The sequence below is a fragment of the Mus caroli genome, chromosome 2 (genome assembly GCF_900094665.2).
Source record: "Mus caroli chromosome 2, CAROLI_EIJ_v1.1, whole genome shotgun sequence".
Taxonomy (NCBI): domain Eukaryota; kingdom Metazoa; phylum Chordata; class Mammalia; order Rodentia; family Muridae; genus Mus; species Mus caroli.
Window position 1 is genome coordinate 159,343,044 of NC_034571.1, and position 18,245 is coordinate 159,361,288.

Consider the following 18,245-nt stretch of genomic DNA (forward strand, 5'->3'; position numbering starts at 1 on the left):
GGGATTCCCACGCGGGGCGGACGGCTTGGCTCACAGCTGAGTCACCCGGATTTCAAAAGTTTCCTCCAAATCTTTCCCGCCCGGGGACCGAAAAAAAAAAAAAAAAAAAAGTCGGGATGTCCCGAGGCCAGATCGTCACACGGCCTGGCCGGAAAAAGCCCACAGAAAGCCCCTGAAGTCGTCCCACTCTCCGGCCACCGAGAGGACAACGCAGAAGGTCGCCCTGGGAAGCCAAGCCCCGCCCCTGCCCGCAGCGGAAACCGGAAGCAGCCGCCGGCCCCGCTAGCCCTGCGGCGCCGAACTCTGTAGTCTCGGAAGCTCGCAGGATGGGGGAGAAGATGGCGGAGGAGGAGTGAGTGCGCGGCTTCGGGTAGCGGAGGCGGCAGGGCCGGGCCGGCGGGCGACCGCGGGCCTGGAGCGCCCGGGTGGAGAGGCGCGGGCCCACCTAGCCGGGGTTGGCGGGGGGCGGGATGAGAACTTGGGCCCTGCGGCCTCCTGGAGGTCCGACATTGCTGACCACGCGCAGGCCTGGCGGAAGCCGCGAACGTCCTTCCTGCTCCCGGTTTCCGGTTATCTCAGGGTTCCCTGGCTCTCCTCCTCCTGATCCAGGAAGTTCTCCCATTGCCACGAGCAGCCCCTGGCATCCCCCGTAACCATCTGCAACCTTCATTGTTCTTGTCTGCCCCCAACAGGTTTCTTTGGTTCACTGACTGCTAGTTGACCGTTTTTTCGCGGCCCTGGGCGTCAGGAGCCGCCCGCAGGGAGCCTCCACGAGGCTTTAGTGGGAGACTTTTGTGTTTGCCTGGGTGTTTTTGGACCTTGCCAAATGCTTGGATGGAAATTGGGTAGCATGAGAGACGAGGAGCCCACCCTAGGTGGGAGGAAGACGTCTCGTGACCCGCAGCTTGAAATCTTAGAGAGATGGGGAAGGTGACGTGTTAAAAAGGCCCGAGCCCATCTTCATGGTTGGCAGGACACTGTTGTGTGTTACCAATTCTCTCTTTGAAATGAGCCCCAGAAAATTAACAAGGAACTCCTTAATTGATACCGAACTTTTTCTGAGAGCATTTCAGGTAGCTCTTTGGCCACTGAGGAACGAAAGTCATTAGCTCTTGTTCTGTAGCTGTACTGTCCCAGACATTCACATAGGCTCAGCAGGACAAGATAAAAGAGGTAATACAGAGCCAAATGCTTTGAGGTGTGGGCTTGAAGCTTGATCAGATTATGGGGTCCTGGAATGAGGCGGTGCTCAATGGTCACAACTCCATCACTACTACACTAGTTTACAGACCTAAGCCTTGCATAGAGTGGGATGTTACAGAGCAGGAAATCTGAGCCATTTGAGATTCCAGAAGGGTTTGGTAGGGTAGGTTAGGGCATTCTGTGGAGAAAAACGGGGCAGATTCAGCTGACTTGGTCAGTTAAGGGCTGGAATCTTGCCCACCATTCCTGAGGTCAATCCCTAGTTTAGTCAAACACACACACTGCACCCAAAATTCAAGGAGATTGTAGACTAGGAAAGTAAATAATACTGAAACTGGGGTGTAGGGAGACTCCAGTTCCACCCTAGGTGTTTGTTTGTGTTTTTGTTTTCTTTTTGAGACAGGTTCATGTAGCCCACAAAACTGGCCCTCACTGAGTATCAGTATGTAGGCCAGGGTGACCTTGGTCTTGAACTCTTAGCTTTCCTGCATCTGTCTCCCAAGTGCAGAGATTATAGGCATGGATTAACATACCCTGCTACCCTCATTAAGTTCAAAGGGCAGACAGCATCCTCCTCCCCTCAACCCCAGACAAGGTTTCTCTGTGTAGATCTGGCTATCCTGGAACTTGCTCTGCTGGCCTCCAGCTCAGAGAGATCTGCTTGCCTCTGTTTTTTGAGTACTGGGGTTAAAGACATGTACCACCACACCCACACCTGCCTTTCTTTGTTTTCTGTTGTTTTGGTGGGGAGAAAGGGATTACAGGTGATGACTTCCAGAGTGCTGCATGCCGGGCAGGTGCTCTATTCATTTATATAAGACAGGGTTTCACTGTGCAGCTCTGGTTGGCCTGGAATGCTACCTGGATAGGCCGAAAACTTGTTGGCATTGATTAAGGCATGTGCCACTGTGCCCACCCCTTTTACTTTATAGTTGAGACAGGGTCTCTCACTAAGTTAGTGAGACCTGGGCTGGCCTTGAGCTCGCTAGCCCCTGCTGGCTTTGAACTTGTGATCCTGTTGCCTAGCCAACTGTTCCATAACCCCAGGCCTTACATTTTTGTTCGCCTATGCTAACATGTAGCTCAAGCTGGTATTGTAGCTGAAAATGCCCTCGAACTCTTGGTCCTTCTCTTCCTCCTCTGTGCTGGGACTATAGGCCTGGGCCACACAACTGGTTTATACAGTACTGAAGATCAAACCCAGGGTTTCCTGCAGGCACTACCAGCTGAGCTGCATCCCTGGCCTTAGCCTTTTGTAACTCTTTCTCCATAGCCCTGACCCCTCTCTTCCTGACCTCTGGGTGGATGACTGTAGTTTAAGATAATAGAAGTCTCTGGTGTGCTGTGTAGACAGGAGTTCCTCCCTCTTCAAGGCCTGTCTGCTGTTTGCATCATCAGGGTTTTCTCACAGTCAGGGTGTATGTTTTGTTTCATTGGCCCTTTTCTTTTTCTGAATGCTGCCTGTATATCTATCTCCTAACAGATTCTCCAACACAACCCATGAGACCTTCAACTTCACCCTTCACACCACCTTGGGTGTCACCACGAAGCTGGTGCTGCCGACACCTGCCAAGCCTATCCTTCCGGTGCAGACGGGAGAGCAGGCCCAGCAGGAGGAGCAGTCGAGCGGCATGACCATTTTCTTCAGCCTCCTCGTACTAGGTGAATAAGCCCACAGGGGTCTGATGTCAGACCTAGCAGTTCCAGAGAGCAATGTCTTAGCTTTTGAAAGAAGGAACTTTTTTTTTTTTCCCCGAGACAGGGTTTCTCTGTGTAGCCCTGGTTGTCCTGGAACTCACTCTGTAGACCAGGCTGGCCTCGAACTCAGAAATCCACCTGCCTCTGCCTCCCGAGTGCTGGGATCAAAGGCGTGCGCCACCACGCCCGGCGAACTTTTTTTTTTTAAGACAGCATCTCTCCAAAGTCCAGCCCTGACAGGCATGGAGCTCACTTTATAGACCAGGATGGCTCAGACTCACAGAGATCCACCTGCCTCTGCCCCCCATTTCCTGGGATGAAAGCTGTTGTGCGCTACCATTGCCTGACCTAGAAAGAGCTTCCTCTCTGGAGGGTGTGGTGCCGTGTGCTTGAAGTCGCATTGGTGGAGCCTGTGGATCCACTGACTCAGTCTGTCTGAATCAGTCAGTAAGTTTCAGGCCAGCTAGAGGTCTGTTTCAAAGAAGGTGGGAAGCCTTTCTAGGAATGACACCCAAGAAGTCTTCAGGCCTCCACAAGTACTTACCTACGTACCCAGTGTTTACAAATGCAGCTGCAGCCACGTGATCACTTTAGGTTATCTAAGGATAAAAGGCTTAGGGGTGTGTCTGAAGGCTGTGCTTCCTTGCCACCACATTTACTGGTCTGCAGTTGAGACAGGGTCTTAGGGTGCTTAGGTTGTCTCTGAACTCATTAAGTAGCAGCTAGCCTCCCAAGCGCTGGGATTCTATGAGCATGTACCGCCATCCCCGGCCTTATTTACTATCTGCTTTTCTTTGGTAACACTGGAGTCATCTTCTGGATTAGACCTTTCTAGGAGAGCAGAAGGCAAAACTGGGTTTTGAGTATTTCCTTTCTTGAGACAATGTCTCGTGTATCCCAGGCTGGCCTCAGTCTTGGTAGCTGAGGATACCTGACCTCTGCCTTCCCATTGCTAAGACTACAGGAGTGTCCCACCATGGCCTGTTTGAATATTTCTCTGATGTCTGTTAGGACTCAGTCTTGAAAACAATAAAATTTGTTTTGGTCACATTTATATTCAGGGTAGAGTAAATGGTCAAAGAACTGAACACTGTAGTAATGACTGATTGCTTAACTCACTGATCTTTTATTTTTTTTGAGATAATCTCACTTTGTGTAGTCCAGGTTGGCCTCAAACTCCCAACAGTCCACTGACCTTTCCAGTGTTGGCTCAGCCGTGGGTGGGCAGATGCCACCACAACGTGCCTTTTGTGACAGCCCTAGAATAGTGGATCTTTTATCAGGTTTACATTTCTTTAGTGTATGAGGTTCTCTTTGAGTTTGTCCAACAAATGTTAGCTGTCTGGTGGCTCTGCTAGAGGCTGTGACAGGCATGCCCATGAGGCCCACCCCGCTTTGCTTTCATTTCTCTGAGGAAGACATTAGAATTGTAACCTGGTGTTGTCTGAGCTTGACAGCCACTCAACACAGCCCTTGTCTCTCACCTTACTTAGCCCTTCATTTAACCCTTGCTGAGCTCTGACTCCCTCCCCAGGAAACAGGGAGTCAGGATACTTCCTAACCCTGTCTGGCACAAAGGTTCTTTCTGTTTAGTGAGCTCCACACCTCCAAACCAATGTGCCTGTTGCTTTTCTACATTTACTTTTCTTCCCAGGAGTAAATGAAAAACGTTTATAGTGGGCAAGAGAGTTCCATGCCTATAAGGCCATTATTGGAGAGGCCAGGGCAGGCAGCCAGTCTTGACTACAAAGTGGAACTCTTATCTCAAAAACGTAAGCAAGTGGCCAGTAAAAAGGCACAGCAGGCAAAGGCACTTGCTGTCAAGCCTTATGACCTGAGTTCAATTCCCAGGACCCACATAGAGGAAGGAAAGACCCAGTCTTCAGACCTCCACTCGCCTGTCATGGCACATACTTCCTACCTCCATTTAAACCTTAAACAGAGCAACTAAACAAGCCGAAAAAACCCACGAGAACGCAGTTTTCCTTAAGTGTGTGTAACTTGAATTTGGCTTTGCCGTGGGGCCTTGGACCTTGCTTTCTCACTGTGTGTGAGGGGTTTAGTAAAGAAACTGCTGAAATGGCTGCTCCATTGGGACATGGCCAGGGCTATCTGCCAGAGAGGAAAGGGGACAGAGATTGAGTGTCTGTAGGGAGAGGAGGGTCAGAGGGCCAGCCTGGACTATGGTATAAAACCATAGGTGTGTGTCAGTGGAGAGCCCTGTGTCCCTTCTGCCAGAGGCAAGGGAAACAACTCCTTTTGGGAACTAAGAACCTATTTCACAAGTTCCTAGGAGAGCTGGCTCTTACCTAACCACCAGAAGGCTGTCTGTTGTAAACCATGAGCCCATTTCTGAATGGGTGAGACCTGACATTACAGCCTTTGTTGATGACAAGGGGGAAGAAATAGCTGAGTGCTTCAATTCAGGGGCCAGGGGTCATCTTTGACTCAGGCTAGAGTGGAGGGGACAGGCAGTGGCAGGAGATGGGGGAGGTCCCGCCAGAAGCATCTGGTTTCTTGATAGAGCCTGAGGACAGAGTGATCATTGGCTGGCTGATTGACACTGGGGGGTCCTTTACATCCGCTCTGAGCAGGTCCAGGCTCAGTTCTGAAGCAGGACCACTCGGGACCAGCAGTGTGGAGGCAGCTTTGCAGAAGTTTGCTGCTTCCGCTGAGAGGAAATCTGCTGGACAGATACAGACTGGGGAGGTATTAGCATGATCACCGTTTGAAATCCTCACCGTAGGAAAAGCAGTTAGCAAGTATCTGGGAACAGCTGCAGTGGACTCACACCTCTGAGTCCACTCCAGCAAGACAAAGCCTGAGAAGTTTGCACACGGTAGAAGCGTGAGTGTTCATGTGATAAGTCACACTTGCTATCTGGAAAGAGCGTGAGGCCCCCAAGGTGGTTCTGGGTTCAAGCACACTCTCGCTGCCCAGAGGACTGGCTGGACATAGATTGGACGGAGGTGTTTTCACCACAGTGAGAAGCATTTTTGAGTTTATGTTTAGAAAATAACAAAGGAAATGAAAACTTTTGAGCCTGTGACCATGGTAACTTATTTTTCTAAAAGCCAAGATGCTTTTGTAACCAAGATGGGGTTCACAGTTCCTAAGGCTCACTGAGTGAACTTGGAAGCTTTATCAGCACAGGGATCCTCTCTCAGTCTCGCTTGTTACACACCTTAAATCATTTTCTCTGACCTTCACAACTGCGTCAGACACCGTAAGTTGCTTTCTTAGACCATAACAACTTACAGAAACTTGAAGCTTTTCTGTGGAAACATCTGGTCATTTCCTATGAGACACAGCTGCTAGAGAACAGTGTGCAGTCACTGAAAAGCAATTTCCCTCTTCACACATGAGACTCATTCAGGCCGGCAGGTAATTGTGTCTCAGTCTCAAAGCCTTTTTATGTTAGAGACCCAGGTAATTTAATTCATATTATCAGCAGGCCACATGTCCATCTTTTGCTTCCAAAGTTACTATAAAGCCTGACTGTTTTAAGGTGAAAGCAGACTTAGTTATCAATGGACTGATCAGGTTGTGTAGCCTTGAGGAAGGCGCTAAGGGCTGGTTGCTGCTGGTATAGTGTCTGATAAAGTTGCCACCAATGTCATCAGAGATCCGAGAAGGATATATTTGAGTAGAAGTACAGACCAAATGGTCTGTGTATCAGTTAAAATGACAAACACCTGCTACCTAGGCAGCCTGGGATCCTCCAGGGTGGCTCCATGGCCTTGTTTGGAGCAGAAGTCAGTCTTCCGCTGCCACAATCTTTTGCTACCAAACCCAGAAAATCTGTCAGATTTTCTGACAGTACAGGAGGAACTTGGGGGATTGGCCTACTTTGGGGTGGCAGGGTATAGTCGTCTCCCCAGGAGTGGCCATAGGTTGGACAGGGCCTGACAGTAGGTGAGGCATGGGCAGTTCTTTGCCCATTGATCAGTGACACCATATTCAAAGCACATGTAGGTGGACGCTTCTTTGGCGATCATCTCAGGACTGCCAGAAGCTGGTTTATCTGCCTTTCAGGGGAAGCCTTTTCCATTAAACTCATTAAATGCTCTAGTCGGCAGTTCTCTCTGAGGGGCTTGAGGGCCATCATGGAATCTCTTTAAGATTGTTCCTATGAACAAGTCTTTTTTTTTACACTTAGCGCGACTGTAAGCATAGTTCTGAGGACATTAAAGAAGCTGATCGTTTATAAGCTGATCATTAACGCGCATGTCTTAGTTTTCTGTAACAGTTTGTAGCCTTTATGAGTTTAAGATTTTACAGCTTTAACCCTGTTAAGCTTGAACCTTAAATTTTTGAATTGAGAATGAAGATCTTTTAGCATCAAAATAAAACTTTAAACTCCAAATACAGTCCACAGAGAAACCAGGAACCTTATGTTACTGGTCTGTTCGTAGTGTGTCTTTATAGACTATCACAGTTTCTTGTGTGACTCAGTTTATCCAAATAGCTAAATTGAACAAAGCAAAGACAATCAATAGAGACATAGACCTTCAAGTCAGTTTCTGCTTGGGTGAGCCTTAGGAATTCACAAACCATATTTAACAAGCATGTTCTTTTTTTTTTTTTTTTTTTTTAAATATATGTCTTAATATATGTCTTTCAGACACACCAGAAGAGGGCATCAGATCCCATTACAGATGGTTATGAGCCACCATGTGGTTGCTGGGAATTGAACTCAGGACCTCTGGAAGAGCAGTCATTGCTCTTAACCACTGAGCAGTCTCTCCAGCACCCACATATGTTCTTCATTAAAAGTTTTTTAGAAGCCTGGTGTAGAAATAAGTGGTTATGCATATATCTCTAAGTCGTTTTCTGTTAACCTGATGTCTTAGGGTTTCTGTTGCTTCAAAGAAACACCATCACCAAAAAGGAAGCTGGAGAGGAAAGGGTTAATTCATCTGGCTTACATTTCCATATTGCTAATCATCATAGAAGGAAGGCAGAGTTCTGGAGGCAGAAGCTGATGCAGAGAGAGGCCATGGAGGAATGCTGCTAACTAGGCTGATTCTCCTGGCTTGCTCAGCCTGCTTTCCTATAGGACCCAGGACCACCAGCCTGGGGATGACACTGCCCACAATGGGCTGGGCCCTCTCCCATTAATCACCAGTGAAGAAAATACCTTAAGCCAGGTGTTATAGAGGCATCTTCTCAATTGAGATTCCCTCCTTTCACGTAACTCTAGTTTGTATGTCAAGTCAACATTAGACTAGCCAGTACTCTCGAGTGACCATTATAACGGTAATTGCCCCAAGTATAATTGTCATCACTTCTCAGCCTTTTGGCTAAGATCCGGTGTAAAAACTGTAATTGCCAAACGCAGGTTGTTCTCTGTCCTCCTCTCCACAGACCGTGTTCACGGCTCTGTCCTCATCTGTTTTCACGCTCACAGCAGAAACCACCATACGAACATCCATCTAATCCAAAATATCTGTGTTAAAGTAGAAAAATAAACCAAAACTAACCGTCTTGGAGGCCTTGCATCCCCTTAGTCTGAAAAAGGAGATACAGTGGTAACCAGAGCGCTGAGTAGGACTGGTTGTTAAATCCGTGCTGTCTTAGCTGCTTTATACCTGTGGTCACCTTAACCAGGGTGGTGATGAGGTCACATGTCAGACTGAAGATGGCTGCCAGCCACATGGGTGCAGTTTACTCCATGGTGACCCCATCAGGCCACACCCTTTTATTTATTTACTTTTAAAAACATCTTTCCTTTTTTTGTTGTTGTTTTTAAGATTTATTATATATGCAAGTACACTGTAGCTGTCTTCAGACACACCAGAAGAGGGAGTCATATCTCATTGTGGGTGGTTGTGAGCCACCATGTGATTGCTGGGATTTGAACACAGGACCTTTGGAAGAGCAGTCAGTGCTCTTAACTGCTGAGCCATCTCACCAGCCTAAACATATACTTTCCTACACTAGACTTTAAGCCAGCTCCATACAAACATGCTATAGCAAATTAAGATTACTTACATATATATAGATGTTTTTACTACTGTCAACCATTTCTGTTACAAGTTTTAAGCTAATTTTAAAAGATTTTTTACAGAAGTTTTAAACACAACAGCTAATTTATAAATCCTGATGAGATGCAGAAAGGTTATATATAGCAAAATATTTTAGAGATATTTGGGTGTATTCAGAGAGTTAAACATTGTGACTGTACTGTGACATTTTTGAGACAGGCAGCAGTACTCCTCAGAGGGAATAGCTGATGTTCAAGCTGTTTCTAAGCCCAGTTGTCTTTCCTCCTCCCTGTCAGAGTCAGGTGACCAGCCTGGCCCAGGACAGAGACTTTGTAGGGAACTTAAATAAGTATGCTTGGGTCTGGAGAAGAAGGGACAAACCCAAGCTCCAGAGTCAAGCCTTTCTAACAAAGTTAGTGGCAGGAGCAGACAGACAGAGCAGCAGGAAATAACAGGAGCAGACAGACAGACAGCAGGAGAGAAGACGTTCTTCAGAAGCCAACTGAGGAGGTGGGAGAGGCCGAGGGGTAAGGGTCACAAAAGGGAACTCTCAGAGCCCCAGCAGGGCATAGAGGGCCTGATGTACCTGCATGACTTCCATAGAGTAGGCTCCAGGAGCCAAGAGACACAAGGCAGGCTCCAGAAAGTCAGCGAGAGGGACAGAGACAGCAGGCAGCGCCTAGTGTGAAGCAGGAGAGAGAGAGAAATGGCTAACTGCGGTGTGATGTAAAGTCCCTGGTTCCGTCCCAGGTTTCAGCACCAAACATGACCAATAGAACAGAGAGTTTAATGAACTAGACTGCTGGTGGGAAGAAAGGTTGATTGCCACAACTTCTGGGAGTGGGGGAGAACAGAGAAGATCAGAATGGTGGAAAAACAAGCAGATTTTGTATGACAGCAGAGCGGGGATCTGCACTGATAAGAGGCTTTCTGGGTTGACTGGGAGCTAGGAACCTTTGCTTGAGATAATTGACCTTCGAGGGAAGGTCTTAAGGGAGGTTCCTGGGGGATTAAGGGCGGTTCCTGACAGACTGGAACCTAGATTAGGGCTATCTGCTTTTCTGGTAAACAGAAACCCAACTAAAGACTTGTTTACCCGATAACAATCCCTGTGTTTACCCCTCCAGACTCCTTGTATAAACCACCGGGGCTGCTCCATGGAATGATTGAGAGGTTTTAGTTGTCGAGATGAGAGAGAGAAGAGCCAGTGTGACCTTGGTCAGGGCTGTCTGTGAGAGGGGAGCAAAGCAGGGGCTAGAGAGGGAGACTGAAAACAGAAGGGGTAGGGAGGGTGGACCCATACATAGCTCAGGGCAGGGAACAGTGAGCAGAGAGTTCTGGGAAATGGGTGACAGGTACCCTGAGGCCAGCGTGAGCTTTGCAGTGCTAACAGGCACCACAGGTAGCCACATGTCCCTTCTGCATCTCCCGGAGGAAATGGCTCCTTTCAGTAGGTGGGGCCACTTTCACAAGTGCCTTAGGCTTCTGCCTATCCACCAGAAGTGCTCCTTAGTCCAGGTTGAGCTCACTGGACTGTTTTTCTGGAGTTTGGAGAATTGGAGTTTCTTTTGGACCTAACATTAGCCACACGGGATGGAACCAAGTCTTGTGCTTGCTGTCTGGGCTGGGTTCTCCCCACTGTGCCTTACCCCCAGTCCTACGAACAGTTTTCTTTTCTTTCTTCTCTTCCTTCTTTGTTTGCTGCACGCGCGTGTGTACGTGCTCCTGTCTGAGGCTGCAGGTGCATGCCTGCTGCACCACAGGTCTGGAGGTCAGGAGGCAGCCGTAGTTGTCAGTCAGTAACTTTCAGCTTGTTTTGTTGGCGTCTCTGTTGTTCACTGTCCTGTGTCAGCCTCACTGGCCTGCTGTCATCCAAGTGTTCTGTTCTGACTGCTGTCTTTCCAGGGAGGTATTGGAATTACAGATGTGTGTGCTAAGACTGCTGTATCTTACATGGGATCTGGGGGTTTAAATTTAGGTCCTTAGGCTTGCATGGCAAGAGCCATCTCCTCAGCTCCCCAGTAATTTTTTTTTTTTTTTCGAGACAGGGTCTCTCTGTGTAGTCCTGGCTGTCCTGGAACTCACTCTGTAGACCAGGCTGGCCTCGAACTCAGAAATCCACCTGCCTCTGCCTCCCAAGTGCTGGGATTAAAGGCGTGGGCTACCACCGCCCGGTCCCAGTAGATGTTTTAACTTAATCTTTTAAGAAAAAATGTAAAAAGATTTATTTTATGTATATGAGTACACTGTAGCTGTACTGATGATGGTTGTGAGCCATTATATGGTTGCTGGGAATGGAGGTTGCTCTCTCCTGTCAACCACGCACTCTCCGACCTAAAGATTTATTTATTATTATACATAAGTACACTGTAGCTGTCTTCAGATGCACCAGAAGAGGGCGGCAGATCTCATTACAGATGGTGTGAGCCACCATGTGGTTGCTGGGATTTGAACTCAGGACCTCTGGAAGAACAATCAGTGCTCTTACCTGCTGAGTCATCTCTAGCCCCTAAAGAAATTATTTATGTAATTTTTGTGTGCAGAGGGGTGACTGTCACTCTGTGTAAGTCAGAGGACAATGCAGGAGTCACTTATACCACATAGGTTCTAGGGATCAAATGCAGATTGCCAGGCAGCATAAATACCTTTATCCACAGAGCCATCTTACCAGCCCTTAAATTAATATTTTTTCAAGACAGCATGTCTCTTGCCCCATTTGAGCGTTTTTCCTTCAGTGGTTGTTTTTAGACCTGAGCATGGTGGTACCTTCATATAGTTACAATGCCTGAAAATCTGCAGCAGGGGCATTGCTATGAGTTCAAGACTACAGAAGTCTGTCAAGTGAGAACCAGGCTAACATTCGTCACGTACACAAGATCTTGCTGTTCAGCTGTTCTGTGGTTAGTGAGCTCTGGTGCGGCCTGGAGAGCCGCGCACAGCAGTGTGTGGCCTGTGACTCACATTTGGGATGATGCAGATACAGAAGAGTGGGGATTTGAGCCCAGAAACTTTTACTATTTACATTACTGTGTGTCTGTGTTTTCATGCTGTGTACATGTGAAGGTATGTATGTATGTATGTGTGTGTATGTATTCATGTATTTAAAGGCTATTTGTATTTTTCAGACAGGGAAGGTAGGTTGATAAGATCTTACCTAACACAGGAAGTCCTAGTTTCAATCCCCAGCATAAACTGGGCATCTATAATCTCAACACTAAGAAGGTAGAGGCAGGAAAAGTGAGAAAGTCAAGGCTCCCCTCCCATACTCCCATTCATAACAAGTATAACAACTTGGGCTACTTAAGACCAACAACAAAGAAAGAGAGGGAGAGAGAGAGAGAGAGAGAGAGAAGGGAGGGAAGGTATTTCTCATAATCAGGGAAATGTGAACCGCTTTTAATAGTTGTCAGGGTTGTAGCTTTGTAGGAATGTGCTGTTAGAGGGCCTGTGGGACAGCTTAGCAGACAGAAGCACTTGGCTTACAAGCTTGGGACCTGAGTTTGATCCCCAGAACCCACGTAAAGATGGAGGAGAGAATGAGGCCAGAGTTGTCCCTTCTGTGACATGCCTCAAGAACAGTTGTAAGTGGTGCCCTCTTTTAGACTTGGCCCTCAGGAGCGAGAGGCAGGTGGATTCCTGTGAGTTTGCAGCCAGTCTGGTTATAGTGAGAACCTGTCTAAACCCATTTATGGGGCTGGAGAGATGGCGCAGCGGGTAAGAGCACTTGTTGCTCTTTCAAAGGGCCCAGGTTCAAATTTCCAGAACCCAAAAGCTCTGCTCACAGTGGCCTACAGCTTCAGTTTTTAGGGATGCAGCACTCTCTTCTGGCCTGCATTGGGCACTACATTCACATGGTGCACAGACATCAACTACATATGAAATAAAAATCTCTTTTCATTACTTTTATTTGTTTGTGGCAAATGCAGACCCAGAGGTTGGAGACAGCCCTCAGAAGCAGTGTCTCCCTGTACATGAGAATCACTGTGGTGAGAATCACTCTGGTTCCCAGGCTTAGCAGAAAGTGCCTTCACCTGCTGAGCCGCCTCCCAGGCTCTACAAATAGACCTTCTTTGTTGCTTTTTAAAAAAAGAAGGAAAAGGACAATAAAAATATGGCCAGTGTTGGCTGCTTGCTTGCCAACTGTCTGTTAGCCCGACTTCCTCGAGCTCCCACTGCCCTGAGCCACTGTCTCTAAACTGCCTGTGCTTCTCACAGCCATCTGCATCATCCTGGTGCACCTGCTGATTCGGTACCGCCTGCACTTTCTGCCTGAGAGCGTGGCTGTGGTTTCTCTAGGTAAGTGATACTGGGGGGTCCATTCCACAACACCAAATCCATATATGATGGCGCTGTCTCTCATTTATGTCCCCCATCCCATCATCCAGGTGATGCTTTGTTTTAAGGAATGATGCTGTGGTTTGGTTGATTGTGAATGAGGAAACTCCGAGTCTATCTAGTTAGCAGGTCCCTTAGATGCTCATGGCCTCAGCTAACTGGAGAGTTCTTTGAGCTCTAGGTGGGAAAGCATTCTGAAGTGTTCCTTCCTGCTTCCTGGTTGCACCAAAAGTAACCTGCAAGAGAGCCTGGCACCTAGTGCTGTGGGGCTTCTTAAAGAGTTACAGAGCTGCTGCAGGGAAGTGACAGCTTTGTAGACAGTCTCACTGTTTATTAAAAATATATATTGGCCAGGCAGTGATGGCGCACGCCTTTAATCCCAGCACTTGGGAGGCAGAGGCAGGCGGATTTCTGAGTTTGAGGCCAGCCTGGTCTACAGAGTGAGTTCCAGGACAGCCAGGGCTACACAGAGAAACCCTGTCTCAAAAACAAACAAACAAACAAACAAAACCAAAAACCAAAAACAAAACAACCCCCCCAAATAAATAAATATTGGGGGACTGGAGAGATGTCTCAACAGCTAAGAACACAGGCTTCTTTTCGTAGGATCCAGGTTCAATTCCCAATACCCACATGGTGGCTCAACTAGTCTGTTACTCCTGTTGTAACAGATCTGACATCGTCTTCTGACTTCTTTGGGAACTGTGTGCATGTGGTACACAGACATACATGAGGTCATTCACATAAAATAAAAAAGTAAAGTTAAAAAAGGAAAAAAAAAAGAACAAGAATAATATTGGGCCAGGAGAACTCAGGAGAATTCAAGGCTATCATGGTTTATTGTTAATCCTGAGATTCACCAGAGAAAAACCAATTCAGCAAATTTGAGCCAAATTTGAAACAAACTTTAATCAAATACTGACCAGGCTGGACTTTGGTCAGGACCATTCCCTGGAATTCCTAGCTGAATGGCGATGAGACACATTTTGTAGAGGTGATTTCAGAACAAGTTCATATGGCCATCACATTTTCCCTTGTGGGGGTGTTATTTTCCAAGAACTGCAATTCCCAACATTCCAGAAAGTTACCTGGTCCATGGGCAGGTGGGCAGGTTAACTTCAGGTCTTATACTGTGTAAGTTCCAGGACAGAACTACATAGGGTTACCCAGTCAAAAAAAAGAAAAAAAAAAGAAGAAATAATAGTATTAGTAATAATAATAAAAATGGCTGGAGAGATGGCTCTGTGGTTAAGAGCACTGATTGCTCTTCCAGAGGTCCTGAGTTCAAATCCCAGCAACCACATGGTGGCTCAGAACCATCTGTAATGGGACCTGATGCCCTTTTTTGGTGTGTCTGAAGATAGCAACAATGTTCTTACATATATAAAAAAATAATTTTTAAAAAGGTAATAATTGGCTGGCCGGGCGGTGGTGGCGCACGCCTTTAATCCCAGCACTTGGAAGGCAGAGGTAGGCAGATTTCTGAGTTCAAGGCCAGCCTGGTCTACAAAGTAAGTTCCAGGACAGCCAGGGCTATACAGAGAAACACTGTCTCAAAACAAGCAAACAAACAAAAGCAAGAGCATTGGCTGTTCCAGCAGAGGGCCTAGACTCCAGCAAACACATAGCACCCCCAACCATCTGTGCACCTCTGTTCTAGGAGAGCTGATGAACTCAGGAAGCAGCATGCATGTGCACGTGATGTGCAGACATACATGCAGGCCCAACATCCACACACTCAGTCTTAAAAATATAACAGTTAGGGACAAGAAATGTGGCTCAGTAGTTTAGTCCTCAAATTTATATCAGGTCTCAGAACTGCCTGTGACTTCAAAGGGGACATGTACAGGCAGACAGACAGACAGTCAGTTAAAATGTGGGTGAGTGTGGCTCCCTGAGACCACTGATCCTCAGTACTGGCCCTCAGGCTCTCAGCAGACATGAGCTGCCTAGATAAAGCCCTTTCTTCCTTTTTTCTTGGAAATAGAATCCTAACTTGTACTTGGTTTTTGATGCTGAGGACTGAACCCAAGGCCTCCCAGGTGCTAGGCATGCGAGTGCAGTTCCCACTAAGCTGTATTCCCACTGGCCTCTGGGGTCCTCAGTTTGATCAGGCCTCTCTGTGAGACTCGAGGAGGAGTGGGTACTCAGAAAGCATTTGGTCTTGGTTATCATGAGAGTGATGCACTATGCTGTGAGACAGTGGGACTGACAGGAAGTCTGCCGGGATTGTGGGGTTCCAAAAACATTCTCCTGCCTAAGAGAAGTTGGCCTTCCCTTCTTTTGATGCTGTCATTGGAATGTGATGCCTGGAGCATGGGTATAGGAATAATAAACAACTTTTCCTAGAGAGCTTTTAATACCAGGTCCTCCAGCTTGCTGCTAAAAGTATGTAGACCAATATCAAACTTTTTCCATTAAGAGGCCACAGTCACTTTTAAACAGACTCCAACTAGAGAGAGTGCATTGCAAACCTGGACTCACATAACCAGAAGCCCACAAGTAATGGAGGCTTCAGGGCTCGAATCCCTGGTCACCACATCACCTCTGGTCCCGTTGCTTTCTTTCTGGCTTCTCTCAGGCAGGCTGCTTAGTCAGCAGTCCTGCAGCTGCAGTTGCCATGAGAAGGGTACCTGTCCCCACTGGAACCAGGCTGTAGGCTGCTGCCTGCACTGCCACTCAGATTTAGGATGGGGTAGAACCACTGGGCTACTTCTTCACCCATGTGGCTCAAGTCACTGTCTGGTGATGAAGAAGGTCTGTCTGCTCACAGGTAGGAAGCACAGAGAAAGAGCACTGAAGTCCAGAGTGGTTCTTATGTGAGGAGTGCTCAGAACAGAAACAGCGATGGAGCAGACAAAACTATCTGTGTTTCCTTTCTTTTTTTTTTTTTTTTTAAGATTTATTTATTTATTTATTTATTTATTTATTGCATATGAGTACATCACCATTGCTCACTTCAGACACACCAGAAGAAGGCATCAGGCCTCATTACAGATGGCTTTGGGTGATATAGCTGGGTGATATACAGATGGCTTTGGGTGATTACAGCCACCATGTGGTTGCTGGGATTTGAACTCAGGACCTCTGGAAGAGCAGTCAGTGCTCTTAACCACCGAGCCATCTCTCCAGCCCCAATCTGTATTTCCTAAAGCCCAGGGCTGGCAAGATGGTTCAGTGAGTAAAGATGCTTGCTGCCAAGCCTTCAGCCTGAGTTTGATCCCCTGCTGCCACGGACCACCCCAGGATTACCCCAGTCGGTCCGTGGCAGCAGGGGCCCCTGGAATGAGGGTCCTCAAAGCTAGGTGGGTAAGGAATTGGTGGAGACAAACGGAAAGGAACAACACAGAGGCAGTCTGAATTTGAGTGTATTCTGCAGCTCCCAAGCAGGGGATTTTATACATTAAAAAACAAAACATTACACCTCTTAGAAACTGTATCCTGTGAAACAATCACAGATACCAACAAAAATCATTTGGCACAGTAAAACACAAAAACCATCCAAGCATTACAACTCTGAAACTCTGTGTTCAGTGAATCACAAACAGAATAGGTAACATCATTAGAATTATTAATCATCAAACTATAACAAAGGATGTATTCAGTGGGGGCAGTCATCCAAGGCTAGTGTCGGATTTCCAAGAGCAGGTTAATCTTAATGGTCAGTGCTTTAACCGCTGAGCTAACTCTCCAGCCCCATACGGTCAGTCATTGTTTAACATTTTCTAATGCCTGATTTTTTATAAATCTTCTTTTTTTTTTTTTCTTTTGGTTTTTCAAGACAGGGTTTCTCTGTGTAGCCCTGGCTGTCCTGGCACTTACTTTGTAGACCAGGCTGGCCTCGAACTCAGAAATCCTCCTGTCTCTGCCTCCCGAGTGCTGGGATTAAAGGCGTGCGCCACCATGCCCGGCTTTTCTTTTTCTTTTTTTTTTTTTTTGGTATTAATCTTCAATGCGTAAATTTAAACTATTTTAATTCTTTCTAATTAAGGCTTTCTTCACTATATACCAAAGCCCACTTTCGATGACACGTGTGCAGCCATATGAAATTTTATTGTTGGGAAAGTTTTTATCATCATAGTTTTGTAAATGATTTAGAAAATAAAGCATTGATTTCCTCAGGGATAAGGTCATGTTAGTGACCCCATCTCTAGGGATGGTTTCTTACCCATTATTCTTGCTTAAGTTCTTGGCCTAGGCTACCAGGAACATATAAATAAAAAAAGGAATAAAAGAAAACAAAGCAGATAGATTGCCATGAGAACTACGGCTCAATATTTTTTCTCTGTCAAAGAGTTCCACAACAGGTTCCAGGAGGCCTCCCCCTTTTGATGTCAACCACCTCAGTCTGTGGAACTTGTCACACAGATCCTACTGGAGGTGGTGTGGCACCCTGCTTCCATATGGGATTGTCCTCTGAGCACCATACACTAATGTGGTTGCCTCCTGTCTTAGGGTGTTACTGCTGTGAACAGATACTATGACCAAGGCAACTCCTATAAAGACAACATTTAATTGGGGCTGGCTTACAGGTTCAGAGGTTCAGTCCATTATCATCAGAGTGGGAGCATGGCAGTGCCCAGGCAGGCATGGCACAGGAGTTGCTGAGAGTTCTACATCTTGTTCTGAAGGCAGACAGAAGAAAACTGGCATCCTCAGGCAGCTAGGAGGAAGTTCTCAAAGCCCACCCCCACAGTGGCACACCGCACTTCCTTCAACAAGGCCACACCTCCAAATAGTGCTACTCGGTGGGCCAAGCATAGTCCAACCACCACATCTCCACATCTCCCTTCCCCTCATATATAATGAAAGAATAAATTTTTTCTTTTTTTTTTTCCCCCCCAGAGCTGAGGACCGAACCCAGGGCCTTGCGCTTGCTAGGTAGGCACTCTACCACTGAGCTAAATCCCCAACCCCAAGAGTAAATTTTTTTTTTTAATATTTTTATTACATATTTTCCTCAACTACATTTCCAATGCTATCCCAAAAGTCCCCCATAGCGCCCCCCACTTCCCTACCCAC

At 46.9% G+C, this 18,245-nt stretch overlaps 1 protein-coding gene across 1 annotated transcript in view; it reads left to right on the forward strand.

Annotated features, from left to right (window-relative positions):
* Positions 1-275: 275 nt before the first annotated feature.
* Positions 276-18,245, forward strand: part of Slc9a8 (solute carrier family 9 member A8) — a 56,247-nt gene continuing 38,277 nt past the window's right edge. The window contains exons 1-3 of the mRNA XM_021154810.2: positions 276-352; positions 2,687-2,865; positions 13,104-13,184. Coding sequence (XP_021010469.1) covers positions 327-352; positions 2,687-2,865; positions 13,104-13,184 — 286 coding nt within the window. The 5' untranslated portion in view covers positions 276-326. The remainder of the gene's footprint in view (positions 353-2,686; positions 2,866-13,103; positions 13,185-18,245) is intronic.